Below are 19,070 nucleotides of genomic sequence, written 5' to 3'. Positions count from 1 at the left end.
GTTAGCGTGGCTTGAATATTTTCCTCGCATTAAAAAAAAAAATTCGATCCATAACATAGCGTATAACATTCGATGTTTTTTTATATCTAGAAATGATGCAGTGTTAAATCAATTTGTCGGTATAGTAGCCTTGTGATAATTTACTACGTGTTCATTGTTTGTTGAAGTGACCTGCGGTTTATGATGGTTAAAAATCAAAAGTATGAGGTAAATTGTTGGATATTATAAAATTTTTTTAAATATAAATTAATTAATTATTAAGATAATAATAAATTAAATTAATTATTTTATTTTATTTTACACTGAACAATGATTTATATATTGGTCAAAAAATTTAATGAATCAGACATGTAAAAATTATTTGTTATATGTTCAAAATAAAATAATTAATTAAGTATAATTTGATTGTAAATAAATTTTAAAATTTGAGACATTAGATGTAATTAATCAAGGGTATTACAGTTGTAGATAGGTAGACAATCAAGTAAGGATTTAATCAAATAAACTACTAAAACTAGCTTAAAAAATATATATGATATTAATTATAGGATAAATTTATATTTTTTTATAATTTAAAATTTTTCTTATAAATAAAATGCTTTACCTGTCATTTCCCAATAAAAGAAGGGCAATGACACTGCAGGACATAAAAATAAGATGCAATAGATAGCACTTTAATATGCAATACAACAATCTCTTTCTTTTAAAAGAGTTTAATTTTTTTTTTTATTGGTGGTTTCGTTGATTATTATTAGAGGTTGAATATCTAGATGACTTGTAATTTATGATAACTCAATTTTAAATTAAATACTTAGAGTTTAAAAAAAAATCATATAATTTTGATCTTTTTATATAATTTAAAAATTTTCTTATAAATAGAATGCTTTGCATGTTATTTACCAATAAAAAAAAGGACAGTGACAATATAGTACATAAAAAATAAAATAAAATAGATAGCACTATAATGTATAATATAGCAATCTTTTTCTTGCAAAAGAGTTTAAAAGAATTTATATAGGTGGTTTCGTTTATTATCATTAAAAGTCGAATATTTAGACAATTTATATTTTACGATAACCCAGTTTTAAATCAAATACTCAAAGTAAAAAAAAAAAAAACCATATAATTTTTAAATAAATTCTAAATAACTCTGAATTTATCTAGCCCCATGACGGAAAATTTTCAAATTTACTATTTTTATTGCATAATCATGTCACGGGAACCAACATCTCCAGGTTCGTATTTGTTGTCCCTCTCTTTTATTTCAAGGATCCTTGTTAACAAATACCATTAAAAGTCTTAAAAGCTCATCCTTACACCCACAATGCAAAGCCTGTTTACTCGACAGGAAAAATAAATATAGCAAGTCTTAATCTAGATTTATTTTAACCGTGTCAGGCTATCATTCAAAAAATCACACTACCTGTAAAAAATGCATGCTTCTTATCAAAACAAGAAATTGCATTTATAAGCAAATGAAATCTTGACTTGAGAAATATTTTTCTCTCTTTATATGTAAATAATGGAAGTTTTTTTGAAGAATATCTACTCTGATTACATGATGATTAAATAAAAATAAAATTTTAAAATCGTCACGTAACAGCACGGGAGCAGCCAGTATGTTAGAAAAATAAAAAATAGTTATAGATAAATGGACCAGAACAATCGTTGCTTCTAACCTACTAGCCTGGCCAGTGCAACAAGACGAATACCATGATGGGCTGACGGCTTTGTGCAATACATTTAAAGTTCAACACGTGGAAAGTATGAGATGCCCCCCCGTTCGGTATTGCGTGCCAAACGGGGTGGCCAAACTTTTTTTTTTTCTTTAAAAAAATAATTTATTTTTTATATTTTTCTGATATATTAATATTAAAAAAAAATTTAGAAAAAAATATACATATTAAGAGATGATTTATATCGTGAGAAAGGGCATCTTGAATATGACCTGGATTGAGAAAACACAATGGCTGATAACTTAGTCCTCGTACTAATTAGTAGATTTAATTAATTGTCCTTCTACTTTTAACTTGATGAATTAAGTCCCTGCAGCCTTGATTTTTTTTTGTTACATTGTACCCTTCGTCAAACCCCATTTTTCGTGTCGCTTTGATTTTAACTGATTTGAACATTTAGAGGATAAAGTGGTTTGAAATACCTTGTATTTTTTTAATTGTGTTTATTATATTATTTATATAGTATTTAACTCTCCAATTTACCACCATGTTAGTTTTTTTTTCTAACCTAAAAAAACTGTATATTTCAATTAAAAAATGCACTTGAGATAAGGATGTATTAGAAAGAATCATTCAAAATATTATAAAAAAAAAAAAATTAATCGAACCATTAAAATTTTAAGAAATAAATTTTTTATTATTTTAAAATAAAAAATACATCTCCTGCGTAGCTCGTATGAGTACCTAAAAAAAAAAAAACTTGATTGATTAAATTTCACAAATGCAAGCAAAAAAAATCAGTACAGTCACTAAAAAGAAAAGAATCGAAACACCCCAAACACCATTATCCGCAACATTCAAACCTCAAAATTAAAATATCATGAGAAATGAACAAAAGAAATTTATTTTTATTTCAAGGATTTTTTTTCAAATGATAGAAGGGATGGGAAATCATTTACCCCCTCCTTCTAACCCTGAAAGGCTGGAAGCCTGGAACCGAGTCACAGTCATGCTTCAAAATTCTCCATCAAACCATGCTTTCATTTCTTGTCGATTCAAGGCCATGAAAACATCAACTTTCATCCTAAAAACAAGCCCTGGTTTTTTTTATAATCAAAACAACGAAAAATTTAACCAATCACAATTGAATAAAATGCTCTTTTAAATGACAGCTGTGTCAGACAAGAATGTAGGAGCACATGTCGTTTATTTGCTGCGATTTTCATCAACTGATCACCTGTAAAAAACGGAGATAGGTGTTTCAGTCGTAATTAAAAGCAGAGGGACATAATCCATCAATTTAGAAGTACAGGGACTCAATTAATCCAATCAACTAAGTACAGGGACTTTCCAATGTAATTAACCCTCCGCAACTAGCGACGTCTCTTGACTTGTTTTTCCCCTAACCTAATTTCATGGTTTTTTCATAGGTATTGTTGGTGTTACCAGTTTTCTGATCTATCAGCAGCTATATCTGCCGAGTCTCGCCTCTCTCCCGTCGGAAATAAAAGCGCCACGTGCGATCGCCTATCCAAACTCGCAGTCCCACGCTGTCTGGTCCTACCGTGTGAACTGACCCGTACGTCGTTTTGTATTCATTTATTTGGTATGTATCATGCTATATATGTGCCCCGTACTGTGAAGTTAGCTTATCCAACAGCTACTGCTCAGCAGCGCTCAGAGTTTGCTAGAGTGTCGTCTGTGAAATAAAAGTGGAAAACCCAGGGAAATTAATAGCAGTTGTTCTGGCTTTCCCTTTCCCTTTCCCCTGGTAATTAAAAGCATCTCGTGCCTTTCAATTTTTCCACGCAATCCTCCATCTTTAGAATCCTTTGCTCCTTTAAGCATCTGCCTATTTGCACACCACAAGCAAGTTAATTAACTCTTTTGATTTCTTTCTTTAGTATATGCACACAGCATCAATTCTTTCCTGATAACAATCCACTAGCCCGTTCCTTCCACGATCTTTCCCTGCAAAAACTAACATTTTTTTCTCTATATTTTCTTTCATCTGGCCTCTTTCTGGGATGAAGAAGATGATATGGGAGGGGTTTTTTCACACGCCAAGTCTCAGCAGAGAGGTTATAGCCGTGGCCGTAGCAGCGGAAATAGTAACATAGTTACAAGAGGAATATCTTCGTCTTCGTCTTCGACCTCGTATTCGTATCATCCAACAATAATGTCCAAGGAGCCATCATCGTCTCTGAGTAATACTGCTAGAGCCACTGGTAGTGATACCAGCAGTCAAGCAAAGGGTGGTTCCAAACTGGAGAAGAAGCAATCCATTAAGCAGAAATATAGTTTCATCCCTGATAATTTTTCTTCCTTGGAACAGGTACGTGCCAATCATCCTCTTCAATTATTTTCTTTCATTTTCTTGGAAGCCTTGCTGATAATTATCCACTTATTGAGCAAACTACACACCCATATTATTCGATTGGAGAATGGATATTACTTTCTTGATGACTTGTCTAGATATGTGTGTAGATATGTGTGTTGTTGGGTTTTTTTTTTAAATATATTAAAATAATAATTTTTTTTAATTTTTTAAAATTATTTTTAAAAACCCATTAAAATATCTAAAAATTAAAAAATATTAATTTAAAATAAAAAAAATTAAAAATTATTATTTTTTAAAATTTTTTTTTTTTTTAAAACAAATACGTCATAGTCAATTTTTCTGATTTGACTCTTCCCTGATGGAATCTCAAGGGAATCTTCTTATCATATTCTCCACTCCGCTCCATACCGTTTCGTTTGCTTTTCAAATGCTACTTGCTTCTTATTGTAGAAAAATATTATAATTCTCCATGGAAAAAGATAAAATAATAATGGAAAAGTTGGATATCCAACCAGTCAAAGTATCGCAAGGTGCTTTTATTTTTTATTTTTTCTGTTAAACAAAGTCACGAAAGTACTATTAGTGTGGTCCAGACGCCAACTTTCTTTTTTTTATTCTCCCCGCTTGGATTATTAAATATTTTTAAAGAATTTTTTATTTAAAAATATATAAAATATATTTTTTTATTTTTCAATAATTATTTTCTATATTAATACATTAAAACAATTTTTAAAAAACTCATAACTTTTAAAAACTTAAGTTGAAATGCAATTCCAATGAGATTTTTCAAATAGAAGACAATAGGTATTTATTTGACATGTTGTTTGTAAAATACTGTCACTTTATTCAAACTGATAACATACGACAAATCCACATAAGAGTGAATTTTTTTTGAAAGGACTGAACAGAATAATCATGTTAAATTTTAACAAAAAAAAATAAAATTGATAGCTATATTGTTCTTTTTAATAAATTGAAAAATTACTCATTATTTTTCTGATTTTTTTTTCGTTAAACTTAACCTCTTTTTTCCCCGGCGCCAAACGGTCAAGGGCAAACACTCCTAAGATATACAGGTTCATGGAACACACGCAGACACTCGCGAAACATGTTTTTTTTTAATCCTTTGATTTTCAGGTGTTTTTCCCCCCTTAATTTCAAACACAAAAACGCAGCTTTTGTTAAGGATCATGACAGAAGATGCTTTTATTGTAAAATTATATTAAAATAATATATATTTTTTTATTTTTGCATAAACACATTAAAAAATATTAAATTAACATTTTTTTTTAAAACAAATTAAAAAATATATTCCAATCACAATTCCAAAAAATCCTAAGCATAAATAAAACTTCAAATTATCAAGGTGAGAGTACAATCTTTTTAAACCAAAGGAAAAGAAAGATATAACTGCTTATGAATAGTTTATTTTTACATTTTAAATTATATTTACATGTGTTTTAAGATTACTTTTAAATTTTAAAAAGCATTAAATTAATTTTTTTTATAAATTCTTGTTATTCATAACATAATTTAATCAAATATTAAACAAATTCCTGACAAATATTCACTGAAACATTCTATATGTATTCATAAAAATCGAAATTCAAATTGTCAATTATGAAACAAGAAAGAAATCATTCACTCCACATGCCATGATATCCTAAAAGAAGAGGGGCCATGATTGCCAACTACTGGCAATAAAGACAACGCGTTTTTGGTCGTCACGTCGTCAACACGGTTTCTTCTGCTCAGTGGAAACGTGAAAGTTAGATAAGATAATAAAGAAAAGCAAGCTTTTTCAATCATTAAATATTATTGGTGACCCCAGGCTCTTTTGAAGGTGTTCAAGTAAATGATTAACCGAATCATGAGAGGTGTTTATTTAATTAGGTATATTTTAGATTTATTTTTTAAATATTATTAATTTGAGTTTTTTAAATTTTAGTGACATTAAAAACTTGTATAGTTATTAATTTCAAGATTTGTGAAATTAGTCATCATAGAATTAGTTAAAATACCTGTTAATTTAATTTTTTTTTTAAACAGGCTACATAATTAAAACAGTCCGTTTTATTCTCAAATTTTATCTATTTTTCTTTTCCTTTCTACTAGTGTTATACAGACAGATTTCTCATTCAAATTTTTGTCTATAAACACACGTGACAGCTATTTTTATAGGAGAAGCCAGTCGTTTAAAATTCACGAGACTCGCATCTTATCATTTGCATTCAATTTGAATATTAATATAGTACAAAAACCAAGGTAAATTACAAAAATATCTTGAAGTATCGTAAAACTACTCACACCGTAAAAAAATTTAGATTTAATATAAAACCCCTCTCGTTGAAATAAATATTATAAAAACCTCATCCTTCTATTTAAAATGCTTTTAATATTTTTAACATCACTATTTTCGACATCAGGCATGATTCTATGTTTCTTATAGTGGTTGGTATAATATCTTCATATTTTTAGATGATTATTATTATTATTATTATAAATTTAATGGAAATTATTGTAATTATCCTAAAAATATGTCTGCAACTCATTTTCATTTTCAATGATCGAAACTTAAAAATTTAATGGAAATCATAAGTTTTATCTCTTGCAATAAATTATTGATTATCACTGGAGTACACACTTAAAACTCGACGAGTTCTACAATATTTTCACGGTAATTATCGCTTAATTTATATGAATAAGCTTATGTTAAGTAAGCCTCGTACAAAGATTTCTTCAAAGCCTGCACCTTAGGAACGGGAGCTAGATTCATATAATGTTAGGAAATGTGGTTATATATATATATATATATATTTTTTTTTTAAAAAAATTTATTTTATTTTTTATGTTTTGGATTATTTTGATGTATTGATTTTTAAAAAATTAAAAAAATATCATTTTAATATATTTTAACATAAAAAATATTTTAAAAAACAACTGCAACCACACTTTCAAACATGATATTAATTTAAACATAAACCAAGTTTTAATGTGTGTTTAATAATATAAGTTTTAATGTGTGTTTAATAATATATTTTTAAAAATATATTAAGATTATATTTTCTTAATATTTTTATTTATTTTTCAAGGTTATATATATAACAGTAGAATTTTATATTTTTTTATTAACTCTATGAAAAAATAAATTTCAGATTTGATGCTCAAAAACCATCTTTAGCCTTATTATTTATATTCAATTCCAATCTATTTATAAACTAATCTAGTCATTTTAGATCGATATCTGTAAAAAGAAAATCATTCAAAGAAAAATGTAAACGTGTTCACGTGATCCACGTGGACGACCGGTCTTTTGATTAACAAAAGCGAATGACCGAGTCAACTCTACTGGGTTTCCGGACCCAGCTGTGCTGTAGTCGACTGTTCAGTGTTAACGCAACGCGCGGAGGGTGATAAACGTTGATGATTTTGGTCAGCATTGATTGCATACGCTGCTGTTATTATCACTCTGTTTTCCGATGGTTTGATTTTGTGTCACTGCAATACTTCAATCCCGCCGGTCACCACTTTAAAATATTTTTTATTTGAAAAATATATTAAAATAATATATATATTAAATTTATTTTTATTCCAACATATTAAAACAATTTAAAAATAAAAAAATATTTGAAGCAAAATAAAATATTTTTTTAATTTTTATAAAATCACTCTCAAAATACAAAAGCAAACAAACTCTAAAAATCAACATCGCTCTTTGGATAGTTTGACCAAAATTAAATAAATAAATAGGGATGGAAATTAATAAGGTCCTTGTATTTTATCTTAAATTTATATTTCAGATTTTATTCTTTAATTTGACCAATATATACCTTAATTTTAAAAATCCATTAGTCGAGTTAATGGTTCAAGGGGTTCAAGGGGTGAGGTGCAAGTTGCAACTTCAAATACGCAGAGCTTTTTGTAAACCTTCTGCAAACGCTCGTCATGGGTTATAGCATTAAATTGTTAACGTTAGGAATTGCTTTGTTGATTATGCATGGAAATCATTTGCCAGCAATGTACGTAATTTCAATAACAGAAGTTTGTTGCTTCAGTATATATAGATAAAAATATGGCTACTTGGTTGAATTCTCGCAGTCTACTACTAACAGGCTCCCCCCATCTTTTACAGGTTACGACAGCCTTGAGGGAAAATGGACTGGAATCATCGAATCTCATTGTTGGAATTGATTTCACTAAAAGCAATGAATGGACAGGTATGTGCAAGTGAAGTAATCACATCGTCGATTTGTACCATAAAATTTGTGTTTTACTTTATCAGTTATTCAGGAATTTGGATTTTGATACTTCCATGAAGTTGAAATAAGTATTCAGAGTCGAAAACCCAATCTTTAGAAGCCTAAGGGGGCGGCAATCTAATAATATAGCAGAATGGTTCAATTATATCCTCGTGTTTTCTGTTCCTTTGAATTGGTTTGTCTCTCATGGATGTCAATTGTTGATTTTCATTTTAAAGGCAAAGTCTCGTTCAATAATCGTAGCCTTCATGCCATCGGAGACACACCTAATCCATATGAGAAAGCCATCTCTATTATTGGAAAGACGATGGCTCCTTTTGATGAAGACAACTTAATTCCTTGTTTTGGCTTTGGTGATGGTAGGTTCAGTCCCTGGAATTCTAGTTTTGCACCTTATGACTCATCTGTTGAATTGATTTTTCTTTTTATCTACACAGCCACCACTCATGATCAAGAGGTGTTTAGCTTTCACAGTGATCATTCACCTTGCAATGGTTTTGAAGAAGTCTTGGCATGCTACAAAAAGATTGTTCCAAACTTGCGACTTTCAGGTTTGTTCCTTGCTTATTTGATGTTGGAATTTGGTTTTTATCAATTCCTTAGTTTTCTTAATTAGACCCATGGTTGAACATTACTTCTACGAAGATTCTCGTGTTTTACTTATTTCTCGAGGAGCCACAAAAATCTTCACCGATATATGTTTTGGTTTTAAGGGCCGACTTCGTATGGACCAGTGATTGAGGCTGCAATTGACATTGTGGAAAAAAGTAAAGGCCAATATCATGTATTGCTCATCATTGCAGATGGCCAGGTTTGAATTCAAAACCCTCTCTCCTTTTCTGCATACTTGCATATGTTTGTTTCTGTATGGATGGATGCATATGTAATCAAAGTAATAACCTCTTTTTCTGTGAAGGTCACAAGAAGTGTGGATACAGACGATGGAGAAATGAGTCCACAAGAAGAGCAAACAATCAAGGCAATTGTCGATGCAAGGTCGAGCCTTGCAGATAAATGCAAATCATTTAAACTTGCTTAGACTAACATTCATAGAAAATATATCCTAGTGTCATACTCTAACTTTCATCTAATTAAAATGACAAACTTAGGTTCTTATTAGAACTATCACTTTCTTGGTGCGCTTGGGGTGCCAGCCCATTTACATTTAGTGTTATGGTGGTTATGGAAAGGGGTTGCTAATCTTTAGCAGCTGCTTGATAAACTTACTTTTCATTGCCACTAGAATGGCCATGACATTCCACTTCACAGACTACTATACTTGACCTGCTATTGTTACATGACTTGCCTAGATAGATGTACATGACTTCGGCAGTTACATAAAAAGAAGGTGGTCAACTGATGGCTGTCTTTATTTATTGAGAAGTGATCCCATTTTGTGATGACATTCACTTGTAAACTATCAAATGAATCATCAGGGGTTAACAGTCTACTTTTAGATCCTAGTAAGTATACAGATTATCTTGCGTCATAACCAGATCGTTATCCAGTTATTTGTTTGTGTCATGCCAGCTCGATATTGCATTTGTATGTGAAAAACACTCAAAGGTCCACTCAGAACATCGAGGATGCAGAATGATTGCTTCATGTTCTCCTCCACAGTTAGTTATTCATAACTTTATTGCACTGAGTTTACCTGTTTTGTGCTCCCTAACATGCCAGTCAGCCTGTATCAACAGTAAGTGTTCCCTAACATGCCAGTCAGCCTGTATCAACAGTAAGTGGATGTAAAGTTGAATCTAATGATTTTCATCATCGGATTCTAACAATGCCAGAAAATGGAGTTGTGTTTATTCTGAAATGTGTTGCCATTTCTTTTATGAAAAGCAATTACAATGTGTAACCTTATGATATTCTTAAACAGTTCATACCCACTTTCGATAATTCTTGTTGGAGTTGGTGATGGACCTTGGGAAGACATGAGGAGATTTGATGACAAAATCCCAGCACGTGAATTTGACAATTTTCAGGTATAGTGATAACAAAATGAATGTTAAGTTCGAATGCCATCCAACATTCTGATTTAATTTAATATACGTTCTAGCACTTTATCAACATGATTCTGAACTGTGTGCAGTTCGTTAATTTCACTGCAATTATGTCAAAAAATGCAACCATCTCCGAGAAAGAAACAGCTTTTGCTCTAGCTGCTCTGATGGAGATTCCCCTCCAGTATAAAGCAGCTGTTGAGTTTGGTATTATCGGGTAGGTTGATAAACTTGTTTATTCACTGCTCCATTTTTTTAACACAACAGCTTTGCCAGCATTTGAAAACGTTTTGAAAATTTCAAAATAAAGGCCTTCAGCAGGGGAGCCAATTCTAAAACTGGGCAGCACGTCTTAGTTTTGAATCTGGGTATGGAAAAAATTCGTTGGCTTGTCCTTTCAATTTCAATGAGAAAACAGCAACGGAAGGATTTCCATTTTTACGTTTCCCAGCATTCCTAATGCACTGACCACTTTGTTCTGCATACCATCCATTTGTTTTTACGTGTTGTCTCATATCTTTAAATGGCCTTTGGAGAAAAGACGTTCCATGGGACAAGCAAAGAAAATCGTACCACGCCCTCCTCCAGTTCCTTATTCTCGCCGTCCAGTGCTAGATCGTGAACCAACCCATGTTTCTTCTCCGGCCTTGGATGATAGAACCCAGGTTTGAAAATAATCTCGTGTAATGCTGTCTTTTTGTCTGGAACATTGTAGCTCGTCTATAATTTATAACTCTGAAATATGTGTTTTTCAATCTTTCAATTTGATTATAGGCCTGCCCTATTTGTCTGACTAAGGGAAAGGACTTGGCCTTCGGCTGTGGGCACATGGTAAGCTGCTACCTAGACATAGCCAGCTTTGTTTTTTCTTAACCTTTTTGTTAGGATGCTAATACCGTTGCCTGGTTGTAGACTTGTAGAGACTGTGGATCAAGAGTATCTAATTGCCCTATATGCCGCCGGCCAATCACCAGCCGTATCAGGCTGTTTGCTTAACAACTGGATCAAGGGGATTGTATCTTGAACTGTACATGTGGTTCTCTTGCTTTCTTTTAGTGCGTGTTTGTGTGTGCGCATGAGCGTGTGTTTGAGTGTGAAGGCAGAGTCAGATTTCTTCGCCCTGTATCTTGCTCTGTTTCTAAAGCTGATGCAGAACTTCTTTTTACGGTTAAGAATGATGTATATTATGCTGCAAAATTTAGCTTGTGGAATCACCTCATCTCTAAGTAATTTAGAATATAATTTACGGCTTTGGGAGGCGATTCGCCGAGTCAAAAGCCACCCCTGCACGGCTCTAACCTCCTCCTCAACTCCAATACTGGAATTAGCCCCCGGGTTACACTGATCATCTGCAATTTAAAGGGGTTGCAAGGGCTTTTCAAAAGGGAAACAGCTGCTCATTAGCTAAATTGACCCGAAGTTGAGAATGTGCCCAAATGCTTTTAGCCTAAAGTTGTATGAATTTCTGTTTCAATCAACTTCCTTGCCATCATTGAACTTTAAAATTAACAGGAATAGAAGTAAGCAATGTGAGAAATTCATCAATGGCTTACTTTTTGTTCTGATGCGATTACGCTGAGTCCTATTATCATACCCTATTATCATACACTTGTGCATAAAACATGTCACTTCTTCCCAAGCCTCGTATGCCAGGCCTGGAATCAAGCCTAGGCACTAACATCATCTTCTTCATGAACTACCAGGAAACTGCAAATAGCTGAGAAGCATTTTGGGTTCAAGATGCAAATAGCTGAGAAACATTATAATATGAAATACATTGTTGTCGTTCCCAGCGGGTATGAAAAAAACCATACCAAAGCAGAAATATTCCAAACAAAACACAGGCTACAAGCTGTTGCGTAACAAGAAGAAAAGGGACCATTTTGCATTTCTTGTGCTGCCATGACATTAATATACCAAATATAGAAAGGGTCACATCGGCAAGAACCATCAACTAATCTGCTTCCTTTGATCGTTATCAAGTTTCTGCTCCTTGTCAGCTTCAGTGTTATTCCGTTTGGGTATTGACTGAATCCTTGCATATGGGTTTCTTGTAAATGTCTCCCCTCTTAGAGCAGCTACATAGCGATCGTTTGTATCCTCTTTCCGCTGCAGCTCGCCAAGGTATACTGCCAGTCTCTCTCGATTAACTTTACCCATCATCTGATTGAGAAATTCGAGCAAACAAAACTTGTCAACATGTACTTCCATTTGAAGATGAAAAGGGTGATATTTATTAACCATGACCCAAGATTTTGGGGCAATCTTAACTCTAGGATACGAGACAGAAATTAAAGAGGAACTAACCCAAGTATCTAAAGCAGTTACTCTGAGGTCACTGCCATGCACCTTCATTCCTGTGATTTCCAAAAGATGACTTCAGTTAGAAGTGGCCTTACTTGTGAAATCCATCTGCCATATATTGAAATTTGGAAGCTTAACCAAGATGAAAAGTATCCAATGACCAGTTTGCAACTCTATGCTACTTGAGGCACCCTTCAGAAGCTTTACCCCACTTCCACTCTTCCTCTTGATATCTATGAGTGATTAACATACTTTGCATATATTATTTTCTAGCATTCGATGCTAAACTACCTGTAAATATAGCATCAGAGTTAGAGTCAGATTCTTAAAATAAACAAGTTATCACAAGAATCAGGAATTAAAATATGTTAATAATCAGAAAACAGTAGGCCATGCCCAAAAATCTGCAGATCAAACGTTTTTATGGAGAAAATCAACGGTGATTCAAGATATATATAACGTACGTACAAGGGAATCCGTCGAGCTCGGGGTTGCGGGAGTTGGTGGTTTGGATCACGAAATACCCAATCACACCTGGAACGACACCGCATAATGTAGCGAATGCGAAGAAGAATGGCTTTGAGTCTCTTGTCTTCCTCACTATCCACCTCCAGGCCTCGCTCTTCTCCTACCGTATCGACATCTTCCACCCCCCTGCACTCTCCGAGTTGGACTGGGTGAAGCTTAATTCAACTTAACGAGTGATTCTATCTGGGGCTGGCCCTTGCAGTTTGAAGCAAAGATAGAGAGGCCCAGAAGCGTGATTTAGTTTGGGCCCGTATTTTCTGTAGATTTTTTCTCGGTATTTTTTGGCACGGTATAATGGGCAGCAAACATGTCACTTAACGTATGGGTCTGAATTGTTGGACGATAAAATCACTTTTAGCTAAATTATTTATTTTTATTTTAAAAAATATGGTAGTGATTATTTTTTAAAATATTTTTTTATTTGAAAGTATATTAAAATAACATATATATTTTTTATTTTTTAAAAATTACTTTTTCTATAAAAAAAATATAAAAATAGAGGGTTGTGGGAGTAGGAAATATGGCAAGAGATATAAAAGAGGTGATTTGGGATTTCAGTAATGACAGAGAGTCATCAGGACTTATTGTGATCCGAACCTCCTAATGAAAGATTTTTTTTTAAAAAAATATATGGCAAGAGAGAGATCCCCGTTAACATGTAGTACTGGACGGAGAAATATATTCCCGGCCGAGCACCCTAACCACCACTCCTCAGCCCTACCTCCAAATAAAAATGAAGAATGGACCGCGATGATAGTTATCAGTTTCGAACCTTCAAATTACAAGCTAACTAGATAATTTAAAAGGGTTAAACATTATCTGAACGCAGATAGATTCAATTTTCTTTTTTTTACCCGTTAAATTTAAAAGGGTTCATTCTTGAAAACGCACAACGCCCGCGGAGCTCAATTTTCACTTTTCCGGGCGCTCTATAGCTAGATAGCCGATCATCTCATCCACACGGCATTTTATTTATTTATTTATTGAAGAATAATGCATTTTTTTTGGCTGGGGATTCTTCTACTCCAGAATATATAGCTAGCTACAATTATCCAAGAATGATCAGATTTTTCGAGTAGCGTCTCATTATTACTAGCTAGAGATCATAACATTGACTAGAGATACCCTAACAAGATTGCCTGTCCATTTGCCGTTCTCTCTCGAAGTATCTCCCTAGCTGCTCCTCCTTGTGGAAAATTCGAAACGGTCCCTTTCAAATTAATCTCAGCGGGGTCGACCAAGTTTGGGAAGGCGCTATTCCAGCTTGGGCATGGGAGGAAAGGATGGACGACGTCGCTTTCAAAACTGTAGGCAAATTAGAGATTGATGTCCAAATGACATTCGTGCCCTCAGGAGCTGTAGGCAACCCAGCAGCTATACCATGAAAGCTACACCTCGTATAGTTACGTGTAATGGAAGAAGAATCTGAACATTTGTCTTTTGTATGCACAAACTAAAATGGAAGCTAGATTTAGAGCCGCCATCTTGGAATCCCTTTCTCTTTCTCTTTCTTCTTTATGGATCGCTAACTGCCATCTCTCTACAGTTACAATCCACCAATACATCACACCCAGGCATCGATCCGCGATCTCTTTGCCCTTGTGCTTTCCTTTGCTTTATTTCACTCGGTAATAGAAATTTAATAAATATAAATCACACATCCATAGAAATATTCCATTAGTAAAATTCTATCATTAAATCTAAAAATTCTGGTAGTAATTTAATTAGATGGTGTGAAAGTTGCATGGCTGTAGAGTCCATTTAACATAATAACACTAATGTCTATCATTCTTGAGAAAGGAAAAAACAACTGAAATATATAAAGAAACACAACTATATTAATAAAGAATGAATCAAACCCATGTGGTATATGGCAAGCTGCGTAACTGTATATGAGAATCAAAATATGGGCACCATAACTTCTAGTTAGAACTTGATGGATCAAGTTGCTTTTTCCTTTTCTTTTACATGTAGGAGCGTCTAGCTAGCTACCATATCTTTGCTATCCCATTGGTGAAAAAGAAGAACCCGGAATCTCATTTACGCTAATCAAAAGCTTCTTGTTCATGCATATTAATTCACATACAAGGTTGATAAGGCTCTTAAGTGAAGCTGGCTACTATATATCTATGTTCTAATACGCGATGATCAATATTAATTGTGGAGTGCGGCTAGTAAAGAATGTAAAGGGATCTTTCGTCAAAAGACCCTTGAAACCCTACATCTCTCTCTTCTCAATTTAATTGGGTCGCACAAATTATATCAACCTTTGAGCGTAAGAACCATGTAAAGACTCATCAAAACAAGAGAAAGCTGGAACTCCCAACAAAGTTAGCAGCTTACGTTTGAGTAAAAACTACATGTTTTCTCCGGCCCGTTGTGTTTTAATTATTACCCGGTGTACTGGACTTCAAATTAAACTAGAGAGACATTTGGGTTTGGTCCATCTTAGTTAGCTAGCGTGCGTGCGTGCTATATTCCGATCGACTTCGCGTCCATCAAAGAACTAGCTTGGATTGAATATAGTTTTGCTGTGCTTAAAATGGTAAACTGTGGAGCTAAGAGTGTGTGTGCATGCAAATTAAACCCTTGCGCTATGGTATTTTGATCGATCATGCTTCTGCATCAATGGGGGGGATATATAACTAGAAGTTAGAACCAAAGGAGTGCATCGATCGATGATATTGCGGTGGAGTTGGAGAGAAAAGAGAGAGATCAGACAGCGGTCAAAGATTTTGGGTCTGTAATCATTAAAGTGGGGAGGATGTCTTTACCCGTCTGGAAATGATATTTTAAGGAAAGGAAAGGAATCAAAGGGGGAGGTTAATAGAAACAGAATAAAACAGTAAAGGACAACTAGTTTGGATGGCAGGAAAAGAAAGCGAAAATAACAAAAAGAAAAAGAGCGTCTAGGGCTCTAGGCTGTGACGGTGTGCCAGGTAGATTTTCTATTATGGGCCCCCTTCAAGTCATCAACTGTTGAATGATAAAAGCGTTCCTTTCTATCCGGGAATAAAAGAAGGCCAGAGCGGGCCCATCTTATGGCCCATCAAATTCCCAGATTGTTTACGTTAAACTGAAGGCATGCACCCACATGTGGACCAACGAAAGTAGAATTTAGAAATTTAAAAGAACGCTCACAGGTCGAATCGAGTTTTCCCCACCCTGAGAATCCAGATCTGTGCTATTTTACGCATTCCACACAAAGATCGACGATGGTTTCGCCGGCTTGACATCTTTAATTTACTCCCTTTTCCCCATGGATGTTGAATCTTTCAATTCCTTTACTTTATTTTAATCTTGCTCTTGATCTGAGTCAAATTCGATCCTGTATATATGCATGCTGTTTTGGAGATCATTTTTGCATTAAACACTTTACCAGCTAGCCTACTTTCCCCCCACTTTGACAGTTTGACGTCGAGATTTCAGGTGAAAATTTTAGACATTTACTTGTTAATTAATTAGGGTTTAGATTCTTAGCTCTAATTTAGGAAAGACTTTTCGCTCCACCCATTTCCCTTTAATTGGGCCATAATGCAAAATAGGCCTGCCATGTTTTTAATTGTGATCATCATCAACAATTGTTATTAATCAGGATAATGCATGAAGAAAAGCATGGATAGCAGTCGTGTTTTTAAGTAGAAGTGTACTGAATTCATTAATTATATAACATGTATATATTATATTCTCACTAGCTAGAACACACACACACACACACACCTTTGCCTTTCAACAAGAGTAATGCCATCTTTTAAGAATTGATTCTTGTACATTAGTAACCTTTCGTGACCTTTTCTTATGTAACACTCCTACGTTTTTTTAATGATTATTTATTAAAGATCTTAACATTTCATTTCATTAAAATTTTAAATATTTTAAAATGAAATATAAAATTAAGTATAATATTGCTTGAGAATTATTCGATGACACCTCGATCGATCTCCATGAAAGTTTACATCTTGGTCGTAAATTAATGTTGAAATATTTTAATTATATCTTTCAAGTGAAGGCTTATCTTGCACCAAATACATGCCTTGCATCATCGTAAATTATGTTTTATCTCTACAATTTATCGTATGTTATCCTGTTTTCAATAATTCACCTTATTTGTTTCTTAACTGGAACTCCTATTTTTTAAACTTTATTTCCACCTTTAATTGGATCATTACATTTCTAATTGCCCCTTAACTATTGGATATGTCACATCAAGGATTGTATTATCACTTTGATAATTTTATTTTGTAACTATCATAGTTTGATCAATTATTGTCCTTATGTTTGATTTAACCGTTATAATTAATAAAGAAAATCCTTTTGAAAAATTCATTTTTTGATATTTCAAGATAAAAAATGTTAATAAAAATTGAATATGCTATAATAAAATAAATTAAAAAATTTTGGAGGCCAAGAAGCATTTTATTTAATTTTTCTCTTGAACAATAAATATTGATAAAACTGAAAAATAGATATTAATTTAAAATGATCTAAAATTTTAATGAGTTCCTAAAAATAATATAAATTTATGTGTTTAATCTTAATAGGATTCTCAAGATATTAGCATGATAAATACATAACACTTATCAAAATTTTAAAATAGGTTAATTTGGAAAATACATGTGTTGAGAACCACACTAAAATTACCTATATGACTCTTTCAGGGATTTTAAAAAATATTAAAAAAAAAAAACTTCCTGACATCAACAAGCCTTGAATTATTTATGAAAGTGAATTAATTCTCATTGGCATGTAAAAAAATTTCGTTTAAAATATCAAAAAAATATTTTTTTGGTTAATATCAACAGTCAAATCAAAATATTGAGGTAGAAATTTTTCCAAAATATGATAGTTTAACAAAGATATTGGCTATTGAACCCAAAAAAATATTGATTAAATTGATAATATAAAAATGTGCAATAATTCAAGGATATTGAAAGATGCCATTAAACATTAAATTACACAATTCGTACGCTACGTACCAAGCATACTATACTACAAATGCAGATATTGATTTTGGATAGAAGGTGGAATCCCTTCATCAGTTATGAAATATCTTTATTGATCGATAGCTGCGGTTTATTTTTTATTTTTTTGAGAGAGGTTTCACGGCTGAATCTTACATAGTTAATTTCCAGCTACACCACTCAAGAGATTTAAGATTACTATTAAACAAATCATTGATTCAGTAAGAATAAATAAAGAAATGAATATTTCAAGAAACTTACAAGAACTCACTGTATGTGGCCAAGGCAGCAGAGAACATGAGTTGTTCATCACGTTGCTTTTTGGCAAATGGCACATGATCATCCCATTCCCCATCAGATTCTCTTAAGCTACAGACTGCTTGCTAGCCAGGCCTCTCTTTTTATCCAGCCAGGTCGCCTTTGCACGACAGCACGACAAGTGTACAAGGGCGAGGTTGCAAAACTAATATATCAATTATAAACACACATTAACAACGATAAATATTCTACACATAATAAACAATAAAAACTCCCTCCCATAAAGAACTATATAATATACAATAATGTGATTATTACACACAGTATTGTTTATTAAAATAAGGAGGGGGAGGAGGCCTAGTATTGCGTGTTGTAGGCTATGGGCGGTTTAGTAGGCCCACGCATCCTCTCGAGGGGTCCTCTGATTCTTGTTAGTTTGTGAGCAGACAAAAGCAGGGAAGCTGCTTATCCTCCCTGATGTTTTCACACGGAGCCTCACTCACAGAATCTCCAAAAGCCGAAGGGCTTGTTGCTGTATAATATCCCGAATTCATTTTATTAACATAAATACCCCTCCGTTCACATCATAATATTCCTCTCCTAAATTAAATAAAAACATTTTTCCTATAGGTGTATCTAGGAAGGGACAAAAAAATCTAGTGTATTAAGGAAGGGACAGGGGAATTAATTAAAGATGTCAGGTCTGGTCTCTTGAGTGAATGGCAGCAACGTAATAC

The 19,070-nt window shown here is 33.2% G+C and overlaps 1 protein-coding gene and 1 long non-coding RNA gene across 4 annotated transcripts; one reads left to right on the top strand and one right to left on the bottom strand.

Moving 5' to 3' along the window:
- The first annotated feature begins 3,014 nt into the window (after positions 1-3,014).
- Positions 3,015-11,496, top strand: LOC118043104 (E3 ubiquitin-protein ligase RGLG4). 3 transcript variants are annotated; one of them, XM_073411792.1, is made up of 13 exons: positions 3,015-3,031; positions 3,107-3,255; positions 3,710-4,011; positions 8,150-8,234; positions 8,495-8,635; positions 8,714-8,827; positions 8,990-9,087; positions 9,193-9,272; positions 10,159-10,264; positions 10,372-10,499; positions 10,824-10,947; positions 11,057-11,113; positions 11,195-11,496. In XM_073411792.1, coding segments are annotated over exons 1-13 (1,470 nt in total). In that variant the 5' UTR covers positions 3,015-3,029; the 3' UTR covers positions 11,279-11,496. The 3 variants fall into 3 exon arrangements, with proteins under 3 accessions (XP_073267893.1, XP_034906831.1, XP_073267894.1); XM_035050940.2 differs by lacking the exon at positions 3,015-3,031 and adding an exon at positions 3,351-3,447 and having other exon boundaries at positions 3,112-3,255; XM_073411793.1 differs by lacking the exons at positions 3,015-3,031; positions 3,107-3,255 and adding an exon at positions 3,282-3,447.
- A 520-nt stretch (positions 11,497-12,016) lies between these two features.
- LOC118043105 (uncharacterized) lies at positions 12,017-13,273 on the bottom strand. Its single transcript, XR_012170916.1, has 3 exons — positions 13,055-13,273; positions 12,590-12,877; positions 12,017-12,445 (listed from the first exon to the last, which is right to left on the bottom strand). It is a non-coding gene; the product is annotated as an uncharacterized lncRNA (long non-coding RNA).
- Positions 13,274-19,070: the final 5,797 nt, after the last annotated feature.

Source organism: Populus alba, chromosome 10 (assembly GCF_005239225.2).
Source record: "Populus alba chromosome 10, ASM523922v2, whole genome shotgun sequence".
In the NCBI taxonomy this organism is placed as follows: domain Eukaryota; kingdom Viridiplantae; phylum Streptophyta; class Magnoliopsida; order Malpighiales; family Salicaceae; genus Populus; species Populus alba.
This window is presented reverse-complemented; position numbering and strand designations above follow the sequence as displayed.

Excerpts from the sequence above, each read along its gene's own strand:
- LOC118043104 (XM_073411792.1), top strand. Across the intron at positions 8,636-8,713 it reads TTGTTTTGGCTTTGGTGATG|CCACCACTCATGATCAAGAG; the intron begins GTAGGTTCAGTC and ends TTATCTACACAG. Across the intron at positions 8,828-8,989 it reads TCCAAACTTGCGACTTTCAG|GGCCGACTTCGTATGGACCA; the intron begins GTTTGTTCCTTG and ends TTTGGTTTTAAG.